This window comes from Ochotona princeps, chromosome 9 (genome assembly GCF_030435755.1).
Source record: "Ochotona princeps isolate mOchPri1 chromosome 9, mOchPri1.hap1, whole genome shotgun sequence".
NCBI classification, from domain to species: Eukaryota; Metazoa; Chordata; class Mammalia; order Lagomorpha; family Ochotonidae; genus Ochotona; species Ochotona princeps.
The window spans coordinates 18,997,537-19,010,087 of NC_080840.1; the positions used below are offsets into that span (position 1 = coordinate 18,997,537).

The window sequence follows — 12,551 nt, forward strand, 5'->3', positions numbered from 1 at the left end:
CTGGATGTTATAGTTTTGGGAAGCAAGCCATATTGTTAAGTCTTTCTTATCTTGAGACAGGGTAGTCTTTCACCCAGGCTTTTGCAGAGAAACAAACCATTAGAGATTTATGATGAGGAGTTGGTTTGCACAATTTGGGAGGCTGAGATGTCCCACTATCTGTCATCTGCGAGCTGGAGATCTAGGAAAGCTGCTAGTGTCATTCTAATCAGAGGCTAAAGGCCTGAAAAGTCGATAGCATAAATCCCAGTCTTAGGGCAGCAGGACACACATCCCAGTTCCAGCTGGCAGACAGGAAGGGAAGAAGAGTGAGTTCTCCCTTCCCCTGCCTTTCTGTCCAGTGCACTTAACTAACTGGGTGGTGCTCACACACATGGGGGCCGGAAGTCTCCTTCCCTAAGTCTTATCCTCATCGGAAGCACCTTTGCTGGCACACTTGGAAATAACTGGAGTGAAGCTAACACACCAAATTCACCACCACAACCCTAAATTTGAATTAAACAAATTTGAATGTAAACAGGTCAGCATGGTGGATGAAGCTGCCGCTTGCAGTGCCAACAACTCATATGGGTGCCAATTAGAATCCTTGTTGATTTGCTTCCCATCCAGCTCCGTGCTTGTGGACTAGGAGGGCGGTAAAGGATGGCCCAAGTGCTTGGACCCCCACAGCCATGGAGTGGAGCCGAACAAAGCTCTTGCCTCCAGCCTGCTGGGTCAGGCTGGCCCAGCTCCGGCGTATGCAGCCATTTGTGAAGTGAATCAGGGAGCAGGAAAGTTCTCCCTTTCTCTCTCCGCCTGCTTTCCTCCCTCTCTCACTAACTCTGCCTTTCAAATAACTTTTTTAAAAACTGGAATTTAAGAATGTTTACAGAACTAATGAGTATAAGTCTGAAAAATTTAGAGATAAAGAAATGTGAAAAGTGACCCAGGCTAAGGGCTGGGTGGATTGGCTTCGTGAATTCAAGACATGGGTTTGGACTCCCATATACTAAATTGGAATGCATAGTTGAGATTCTAGCTCTGTTTCCCACTGAATCCTCTGGCTAACTCTCAACTCTAGACACAGCAGATGGTGACCCAAGTGGTTGGGTAACTACTGTTCACGTAGGAGATCTGGACTGAGTCCCCAGCTTCTGGATTTGCCCTGGCCCAACCCTGGCAGTTGTGGCCATTTGTAGATTAAGCCAGCAGATGGCACAGCTTGCACTCTCTTGTTGTCTCTGCCAAATCAAACCAACAGACGAATCCAGGTTAATATTCCAGAAGATAGTTTGTGTATATATCATGTAGTTTCATAAAATTCATCTGCAAACATATTTATGTTTTTACTTTACTGCCTCTTAAGAAAATAAGATAACTAGCAATTAAACCTAGGACTTCATTGACCTTGTCACCTAGGATGAGACTGGTTTTTTTTAATAGACAATTTAGAGAAAAATATCACATAGATCCGTGAATATGTGGTGTGTGATGATTATGGCTCAAAAGAATTATGTGTATAGAAAACAAGCTTGAGTAATGTTCATATTGATCTACACTTTTTCATCCATTGCCTTGTTATATTGAGACAAAAGTGAGGTGTCATAAACCATTTTAAATGTGTAATTCAGTTGGCATATAGTCCACTTAGAACACAACACAGTCATCACATATTTCTTCCGAAACCTTTTGATTAGCCACAGAGGCAACCCTGTACTCATGAGGTGGGCTTTCCCAGCCTTTGGCTACTGTCAGTCCATATTTTTGTGTCTTATGACTTGCCTGTTCTGGGCATTTCATGTACATAACTCACATACACTATGTGACCTTTTGTATCTGGCTGCTTTTGCCTAACATGGTGCTATTGAGATTTTCCTAAAATGATGCCAGTGTCAAAGCAACTTTCTTTTTCCAAAGCATGTAATGTTCCACTGTGACTTTAATGCACGTTGCTTGTTCATCCATAGTGAACTTGGCTTGGTGTCATCTGCTGGCTGTTGTGAAGAGTTGGTTACCCAGCCAAGGCCAGCTCGCAGGCCAGGACTCTCGCCAGTCCCCCTGCCACCATCCCAGTGCCCGGACTTGAAAATGGAGTAACTAAAACCCAGAACCAGTTGCAAGGGCCCCAAGCAGCAGCTTAATATCTTGCACCATGATGCCAAAACCTCAATATTTTTTTAGCCCTTTAATGTTTAGATACCACAAAGTTAAGATTTTTTGTCAAAGAAAAGACTTTGAAGATGTGTTCTGTAACCTTTTTTGGAAGTTGATTTTTATTATTTTAGGGAAAGAAGGTAAGAGTTTGCTTCCTGAAGACCAAAAATGAAGTGTGGTTTTAGTTTAAGTGAGAGAGAGAGATTGTATTCAAACACTGTAACAGCATAGGCAGAAGAGGTTTATGATGTAGTATATAAACCAGATTACCTGAGTTCCAATCTTAATTTCGCCACTGATTAAGGAAAATTACTATAGCTCGATGTGTATCAGTTTTTCTCTCTGTAAATTAAAGGGCATAGGAGCTACCATCCAGTGTTACTATGGGTATAAAATGAGTTCACATATGCAAGTGACTGTCACCACACCTGCCACGTGATCATTGCACAGTTATGAACATTCTAAGATTGTTGACTGTTACTTGCTTTGTTACTTTTACTTTCTACTTGCTAGTTTTTGTTATTCACCAGATGATCTTCGCTCTCAGCTCTCACATCTTAAAGCAGATCTGCACTACTAATGCTAGCTTACAGTGGGTTCAGCAGTACCTGCTTTCAGTGATTGTATGAAGCCATGCAACTGCATTTATTTTTAGAAGAACCCATGGGCTGAACTTGGCCTTGTCTCTACTAGACAGCGATTTTCTTTGCTTTTACTGGATTTCCCAGCTCTTTGCAACTCCAAATCTAAGAGCCCTGCATATTTTTTTGTCCTGTTGTTTTGTTTGTGATATGTGTCTGATACTCATGTTAAAACTTGTGTTCTGTTAGTGCATCTTTGGATGTTAGAGGATGTTTTCTTTCCATATGTTGGTTTTGATATATGCTATTTATGGTGTGCTGTGTATTCAATCTCTAGCTCTAGATAGGAATGCTGTTCCTATTTATAAAACACATGCATTTGTGTCTTGTGTGAATCAGTAGTCACATGCTCTTTGGAGGGAGATGGGAAAAAAGCAACTGCTTTTTGGATTTGTTTTTGCAGCTTAAACAGACTGGGTTTCTAAAGAACATAGCAGCAGCTTTTTTTCCCACTTCATTTCCGTACTAATCTGAAGTTTCTGTAACATAAAACATTAAAATGTGCATAATTATGGGGCAAAATGTCAAGCAGTCAGTTTAATTTGCTGATGAATACATAGAATTAATGTTTCGCAACAGTCCTGGGATTTCGCATTATGAATTAGCAGGGGGGGAAGGTAATGTTTTGTTGACATTTGTTAACACTGTTGATTGCTTGTTTGGCTTGTGCTCTGCCTGCAGGTGGATTTTGCCTTCACTGTGTGGCAGAGCTTCCCCGAGAGGATTGTGGGATACCCTGCACGCAGCCATTTCTGGGATAACTCTAAGGAGCGGTGGGGATACACGTCCAAGTGGACGAACGACTACTCCATGGTGTTGACTGGAGCTGCTATTTACCACAAGTGAGGAATTCCAGCATCTCTCACACAGAATTCATGTTGCTTCTTAGAGCAGCTGCTGGCTGCTGCCTCAATAGGAACTTAGGCCAAATCTTGTTAACAACATGAACAAAAATTAGCCTGTGTCTCAGCTTAAAATTTGTGACTGTGACAAATGTGGTTTTTTTTTTTTTTTAACCAACAGAACTTCTTGGCTTATTGCCATCTCAGAAATTAAGGTAGAGTCACATTTTCAGCTAGGAGAGTGAAGACACACTCAGGGTGTGTTCAGTAACTGAATAGCGAAACAAACACCAGCAGAAGTAAACACTTCATTGAGCAGCTCACACAGGGTTCTAGGTGCTCGTGATTCACCAGTGAGCAAAGCAGAAATAATTTCAAGTCAATACAGCTTTTCTGTTCTAACGAGGAAAGACTACCTAGTAATTACATACAATGTGGAGAGAGGTGACAGAGCAAGAAGACAAAGTGTTGAAGACCAGCGTTGGTAGAAATGGGCAGCCTGGAGGTTAGGCAGGATGGTCGTTGGTGAGGTGAGATTGGAGGAGAGACTTAGAGAAGGAGAGGAAGGTAGCTGGGAGGCTTATGACACGGGGAGCATCTACATAAATGCGCCGAGGCTGGATTGGAGGAACATTGAGAAGGTCAAGGTCAGTAGAGAGGGTGAAATCAACTCAGACGTCTCAGAGCCCGGATGCAGGGTGAGAAATGATTCAAATGAATATTGAGATTTTAATAATAACTACTGACCACCAGATTCAAATTTCAACCCCACAGGGTTGAGATATTTATGTTTCATAGAATACAGCAACAGAGCAGCATGTTGTTGAACTCTAAGTCAAAGGATACAGTTGACTGCAGTTCTGATTAAGCCAGCAATTAATTAAAATTAAGGCAGCTTTGCAATGAAATGTAGATCATGTGTAAATAAGGTCGGTTGCCATCTAAGTATTCTACTTTTCTTTTTCCCTGACTGACAAGAAATCATACTAAGCAGACATGGCTGTAGCGTTGTGTGTCTGTGCTGTCCCTCCCTGTCTGTGACCTAGAAGCAGTAACCATACCTGCTACAGTGATCTCTTATGAGGATCAGGTCAGGCATTTCTTATAGAACACTTTAGGGTATTATCTGGCTCAAAGCACGCACCACTGAAATGATTAATTGCCTTCAGAATTATCAACACTCACGTCATGCTTAGGGATTTAAAGACAGATTGTGCATGTTTGTAAGAAAAGTCTGCTTGTCATTGTGTAATGAAGGCCCTTGGTGAAACCCATCTTTGGATTTTACAGATATTATCACTACCTGTACTCCCATTACCTGCCAGCCAGCCTGAAGAACATGGTGGACCAACTGGCCAACTGTGAGGATATCCTCATGAATTTCTTGGTGTCTGCTGTGACAAAATTGCCTCCAATCAAAGTGACCCAGAAGAAACAGTATAAGGAGACAATGATGGGACAGGTAAGAGTAAAAACTATCTTCCCTTGCTGTATTTATTTGTGGCTCAGACTGGCATGAAAGGATGCAAGACTGTCCTGTGGGTAATAAGAGGGTACAAATCAAGAGGATGTTTATGCCTGGAGTAGGAAGCTTTCATGTGGCCTATTGTTGTAGTCCTTTCTGGCTGCTGTAACTGTAGCACATAGTGCCACATTAACTGTATGGCCTGTATGGCTGAAATGCTGTAGACTGCATGGCTGAAACAGTGAACAGTCATGGCACAGAGATCTGGAGGCTGGAAGTTCAAAATCAAGACATCAACAGACCAGGTATCCCAGGTATCTAGCAGAGGCCTACATCCTGATTCAAAGCCATGCTGTGTTCACTGTGTCCTCAATTGTTCAAAAGCAGGGTCAGAGAGCTCTTTAAGGTCCCTTATGTAAAGGCACTAATCCCATTCCTGAGGGCTCCATGCTCATGATCTAATCAACTCCCAGAGACCTCACCTGCAAATACCATCACTTTGGGGACAAAGCTTCAATGTACGTATTTTGAACGACACATTCAATCCATAGAACAGCTATAAAGCCACATAGAGTTAAAGTGTATTTTCTGAGATGTTAGTTAATGACTCACAAACAGAATTCTTCAAAACAGCCTCTGCTGGTGGGGGCTGCATTGCATGAGGTTCAGGGTGACATACCAGGAATCAGAATACTTGATTTTCAGTTCTAGGACCAGCATTTATAAGTGATATCCTGTTCGTCGCTTGTCTTCTAAACCTCAGTTCTCCCATGTTTGATATAGTCTACCTTACAGACTTGAGATAATATGTATGAAAGCTTTTATGAAAGTACTGTAAAACATTTTGTTCTCTTGAAATTTTAACACTGAAGATACTTTCAAGGCAATATCATCTAACTTTCTCCTTTTACAAGTAAAACTAGGACCCAAAGAATCTTAAAGTATTGCTTCACGTTGCCCAGAAAGGTAGAGACAGAATTGGGAGTTAAATCACCAGCTCTGTTGATTTGACTGCTTGTTGTCCACCCCAAGGCCCAGGTATCAGGTGTCCCTGGGTATCCTGAAGTTCATTTATTGGACAGAGCCCATGCTATACATAAGAAATCCAATGACTTTTTAAGATCATTACATGTACCCAGGATAAACTGGATCATCAACACCATCGGAGTCAATTTAACTGAATATTGTTTAACGTGATTGTATCAGTTCAGCTGCTGGGAGTTTCCATGTGCTCATCCCAAGAGTTGTTGGATGGAAATCAGAAACAAATCTACCTCTCACCAAGGAAATCCTAGCTATACCTCCTTTCTTTAACAGAATGGTTTTTCATTCACTTTTGGGAAACAAAAGCGTCACAGAATTTTTAAGATTATAACATACTGTTGGGCACTGTTCTGTGTACTACTGAGGTTACAAAAATGGTTCTTAATGAACAGAGTCTGAAGAAAAATTATATTATCCTTCAATTCTTTAAAGAACAGGCAAGGGAACTGGCTAGAACTTTCCATCTTGAAGGCTGAAAGACTTCAAATTCGGACACAATGTTTTGTCTACTGTGAGTTCAATACTTTAATGCAGATTACCTCATTGAGGATTGCATCATGCCTTTAATGTTAGCTCAAAGAGTTCTTCAGATATTCCTCAGGTGATATATGTTCATCAATGGTGAAACTTTAACAGCACCAGAGGGGGGCTGGTTTTGTATCCTTTTTGTAGATTTGCCTAATTCTGCCAAACTAATCTTTCTAATAACTGAATAACTTCACACATTATTGACAAGAAAACTAAATTTAATCTTAGCTATAATGAGGATTAAAAAAATAGGCTTAACCTTACATATACCTGCGTACCCAGTTACCACACAAGAGATCTTCAACATCCTCATTTATCTGCATTTTCCAGGAACATTGTAAAGCTTCCTGGCATTCACCCCATTCTTCCCATCATGCACAGTAGTATATGGAATGTTTGAGTGACTGGTTAAAAAAATCATTTTATAAGATTATACATGTTTCTATTACATAGGAAGGAAAATATGCTTTCTATTACATGTTATTGGCACAGTATTTGCCATTAACCAGAGACAAAAAGTAGAAAAAAAACCACTTTAGTGATTCAACTGCTTTTTTTCCTTTTTTTTTTTTTAATTTGCAAGTGGGAATAAGAGTGAATTTAAGTTCCCAACAGAGTTTACTTGAATATATACAAGCACTTTTCCCTAGATCTGGGAGTCTGGCCCTTTGTGAACAAACAGCTGAAGCAGAAATGGCCCACAGACCCCTGTCAACTTAGGGATTCAACAAGGTTCTGTTGGGACTGTCTGCCCTGCACAAACTCACTGGTCAGGATAATTTGTTACCACTCACTGATTTACCAATGTGATTTCTTTTTAAGAAATAATTGTAACTTCCTTGAAGCTACTTGCTCAGCTCTAAAATGGGGATATGATCATGGTACAGCCTTCACCAGTTTGCTGTTGACTCAAGTGAACTTTATGACGGCATGTGAAAGTATGCTTCTCACAGGATTTGAGGACACAGACACACTGAATAGCAACACGTGCATATGCACACACACACATTGTACATGTAGGTCATTAGAGAGTTATCTTTTTTGGCATAAATGAGTGGACAGGCTTCCTCCCCCCATGATTGGATAACCCGCATTTCCCATGTTTTGTTTAAAGCTAATATGCTTAGCCATGCCATTTAAATTTTAGCATACAAGTAAATTAAGATTTTGTTTTAAATTGCCAACCTTAGAGGCAATAGAGAGAGCCCGAAAGATGGTTAGTCATCTTCTCTACATACCAGGAATAATGTTTTTCTATTCTTGATGATCAACGACTCTTTAAAATGTAATCTTTTGATATTTTCATGGAATGAGAAACACAGCAACTGCCTTATAGTAAGAGCAGAATTTTGAAATTTCAATCTATACTCAGTCTTATAAAGATATGCCCTTATGAATACGTCACAAAATGAATGAGAAAGTTGAATCAAAGTTTATTTTATATGTGTAAAAAAGGTTTTTAAAAACCATGCCCAAGGAAGTCTTTAGAAAGTTTTTTTTTTTTTACCTTAGAGATATATTTTATTTGCTTTGCTAGAGTTATGAGAGAGAGCGAGCTCTTCCATCATTTGCCCACTCTCTAAATGGAAGCAATAACCGAGGCTGGATCAGGCCAAAGCCAGACCAGAGCTTCATCTGGTCTCCCCGACGAGCACGGGGGCCAAGGACTTGAGCTACCTTTTACTGCCTTCCCTGGCACAGTAGCAGAGAACTGAATTGAAAGTGACGTAGCTGGGACTAGAACCTGCACTCATAAGGGATGCCAGCCTTGCATATATCAGCTTAACTCAATGTGCCTCAACATCAGTCCCAAACTCTTTAATTCCATTTTTCCACAAACTTTTTGAAGTACCTACATATATTGCTAAATTGTCCCTTTGTACTTCTTGGAGTCCTCTCAAAAATGTCTGTAAAATGGAAAAAGTCATTAGTTGCTGCACAAAGCTAGCCGTGAAGGAAGTATTAAGTTTTTTATTTTATCATTACTCAACCTTACATGTGGCTGTGTAGCAAAAAGTCGGTGACATATTTTAACAGGAAGGAAGTAGAAGGGAAGCAGAGTGGGTTCGATGAGCTAGTGACTCCTGCTACCCACATGGGAGACTCAGAAAAGCCGCCTGGCTTGTAGCTCCTGGCTCCGGCCTGTACCAGCCGCAGCCATTGCAACCATTTGAAGAGTGAACCAACTGATGGAGGACCACTCTATAACTCTTCTTTCCAAATACATACAATAAATCTTGAAGAAAAAAAGAGTGGGATAAATAGACTTCTGAAAGTTGGTTCTTAATGTCTATAAATCAATCACATCAATAAAAAGTACTTGGGAACCGTCTTTGAAGTTAAGTACCTTGAGAGTCAATGTGGTGTTTTTCTCCTCTACAAAGACAAGTTTTCCATTCAGTGATCCTAGTAATTGAGGTTCAGTTGGCTGATCATTGACCAAGCAGAAAATTGTCCATTCAGAAAATGTGATAGTCAAAATGAATCTTTGCTTGTGTGTTTTTAGTCCTTGAGGAACTTGGTGTATCTTGGAGAAACCTACTGCCAGGCTAAAATCCATGGTTAGATTTTGGGACTGCACCAGGTACATAGATAAAGAGGCTTGCTGGCCTGCCCCGGCCCCCAGCTTGACATGTTAATGAATTGTGTGGATCCATTTTTCTGCCATGTACCCATCTCACCCTGTCTGCCTTCTCTCTGTCCTTTCGCTAGACATCTCGGGCTTCACGTTGGGCTGACCCTGACCACTTCGCCCAGCGCCAGAGCTGCATGAACACGTTTGCCAGCTGGTTTGGCTACATGCCGCTGATTCACTCCCAGATGAGGCTCGACCCCGTCCTCTTTAAAGACCAGGTCTCTATTCTGCGCAAGAAATACCGAGACATTGAACGACTTTAAGGAATCTAGCCGAGTGGGGAAGGGGAAGTGAGAAGGACTGGATCAAGCTGCTCTCTTCCCGTGCAGACCCGCTCATCCGCAGAGCCAGATTGTGCCAAGTCTCCGAAAACATGAACAGAATGACAGAAAAGGCCAATGAGAACTCAACCCCCTGGCTCCTGGGACTGCACCGGACTGCACCAAATGCACCTCACTGGCTTCTTTGTCCCAAGACTAGGTTGTGTACAGTTTAATTATGGAACATTAAATAATTATTTTTGAAATGATTGCTATGCAGGTTTAAACTTTTTTAATGATCAAAACTATTAAAAACCAGAGTTCTTTCTTTAATCAAAATTGTGTTGGTTGTGACTGCTTCAAAATTGCTGCTCCCCTTCCCTCAGACCCCACTGCCGTTGGTCATGCAGGGTCTCCTGTGGTTCCCAAATCTCAGACTCCGTGCAAAACACACTAAGTCACTGCGCCCAGTGTCAAGAAGTAACAGCCTCGTTAAGACAGGTTCATCACTGCAGTGCAGATTGATTTCCACTTCAAATTTTCAAATCTTCTTGAACTCTTATCTCCAAAATGTTGCTGCATGAGAGAAACTATCACAGGTCCAGGTAGACAGTTCTAACTGAAATCTTTGTTTAGGATCTCTAAGAATGAAAACTTTTCTTCCATTGGGAGATGGGGAGAGTTAGTATCAAGTAAACACTGGTATATTTAAGACAAAGCTTGCATAAGCAACCAGGCGATCAACCTGCTAGCATGTTAGTTACAAGCAAATGCAGCACAAAAGTCACCGAGTGCTTCTAGGGAATGGGCTGGATCGTAGGCCCAGCAGGTGACATATCTGTAGAGAGCCGGGAAGACTGACTATACTGGAGGCACGACATACTGACAGGGTGAATTCTTGAATGTCTGTGAAAACCTGAAGTTTCAGGAATTTCCCTGTTGAGAAGGAAGTCCCAATGTGCAGATGGAACCCCTGAACAAGAGGATTGCTTTGAATTACCTTGGGGGTACACTTCACCACTAATGCAATATTTGGTCAGAAGTGTTGGGAGTAAGAACCTGGCAAACAACCTTATCAGGGAACAAATGTAACTATTTCATTTGAATGTTTAAATCTGTCAAGAAGTTTCTTCAGGCTTCTGGTTAAAAAAAGAACCTTTCATTCCTATAAATGCAATCTTTACCCTATGATTATTATGACACTGCAAGTTCCATCTCGGGCAAAAAAAAAAAAAAAATCCCTCAACTCTCACATAAAATTTGGGGGCTTCTGATCTTAAACTCTTTGTTCTTCTTGGAAGAAGTAAGAAATAATAGGGAAGAGGGGACACTGTTGTCCTGCCACCTATTACACAGAGTTGACGACACGCACTTTAAGGTTTTTTCCCTCTCCTAAACTCTTAAATATTTCATACATTTATTGCCGGTTTTGCTTTACAAGAGAAGATCACAATTAGATTTCAGTAATGTCAAGCAACTGGCTTAGATCAATGGAAGCCACACGTTCAACAGCCTTTCCATGTAGACATCTGGGGGTGTAAGAGGAACCTGCAGGCATAGTGTGGACCTGGCTCTGTGAGCAGGACTGCGGAGCAAGGGCCGGAGCCCACACATCCCCGTGCTGTGTCATCAGTGCTGCATAGGCAATGCAATTCAAATAACTTTTCTTTGTAGACTGATGCCATACAATTCCTTTGAGCCCACTCCTTTAACACATGGCGTTGCCCTCTACATAGATGTAATCATCTCAAATACCTATTAGAAAGCAATTTTAAGGGGTCCATGACGGTTTCACTTGCGTCTTTTTATAGAATGCACAATTTTCATGCCTTTTTAAGCTGCAGTTCTCGTGAGTTAAAGAATTAAAGAATCCTTATTTGTCTAGTCTTTTCAGATTTATGTTTGAATTAATTGATTTTTTTTCCAGGATTGGCAAATTATCACTGTATCTCTTTTACTCAAGGAAAAAAAATGCAATATTTTGTTCAACTACCCTAAGTCCCAGAGCTTGTCATCTTGGATTGCAATGCAGTGTCCCTAATTGTATGAGTCAGTCCCATGAGGGCCTTGCCAGATTTACCTGTCACAACGCTTACAAGGCAAATAGTCTCCACAAACAACATGTGTTGTGTGGAAAAAATGTTAATTATAAATGAGAATAGGATCTGACACACTTTTCATCCACGTTAACTCTCCACGGTTTCTTTGTATGTCATTCGCTGAGCAAATCTCTTTGGGATGTTAGCAAGTGTGTTCTTTTCTCATCTGGAATATACAGCTGGGAATTGAACAATACTAAGCAAATCAGTGAGGCCCAACAGCAAGATGTAATTTTAACTCACTTAGGAAAGGGTTTGGGTGCAATTGCAGCAAGTTGACAAATTATAGCCATCTCCATAGGATGTCGGGAGTTACCTTTAGCCAACTCTAATGATACCCAGGGGTCCCTCAGTGAGCCAACATGTGCTGTGCTGGTAAAAGGCAAAGGGCAGAAGGATAGCCACGTGTAGAGTTTCATAGAAGACTCAGCCACTCACAATTTTCACGCAGTATTTTTTTCCAGTTTCACATTAGAACATGTGTTCTAATAAAATTTTTAAATAGCTGACTGTATCTAGATGAAAAGGCTTTAAAAATACAACCAATATTAAGCATCTTAACTTTGTGGAAAGCAATAGGAAGTTTCAAAACTGAAACTTAGTGAACAATTCATGAAACCATTACTGTGGTCATGTCACAGTTAGAAGGGCCTAAGTGGGCATGCCAGCATACTTTCAGAAAAAAAAAAAAAGAAAATCATACTCTTGGAATGTTAGGCACATTACAGTTAAAATTTCTTGTTGCAAATGGTGCTCAAAGAAGGATCAATCCTAGTTGCTTCCTTCAATTTTCCTTTTGGAATGATTTTTGTTTTTCATTAGAGTAGGCTATGTTAGCCTTTATTTTGGTAATTCTCAAATACCTGGTGACTTGAAGGACTGTAACAGTGGCCTTTCATAAAGG

General features: G+C 40.8%; 1 protein-coding gene across 1 annotated transcript in view; it reads left to right on the plus strand.

Moving 5' to 3' along the window:
* EXT1 (exostosin glycosyltransferase 1) overlaps positions 1-9,887 on the plus strand; it is a 267,779-nt gene extending 257,892 nt beyond the window's left edge. The window contains exons 9-11 of the mRNA XM_004580696.2: positions 3,456-3,616; positions 4,907-5,078; positions 9,366-9,887. Coding sequence (XP_004580753.2) covers positions 3,456-3,616; positions 4,907-5,078; positions 9,366-9,551 — 519 coding nt within the window. The 3' untranslated portion in view covers positions 9,552-9,887. The remainder of the gene's footprint in view (positions 1-3,455; positions 3,617-4,906; positions 5,079-9,365) is intronic.
* The last annotated feature ends 2,664 nt before the right edge of the window (positions 9,888-12,551 follow it).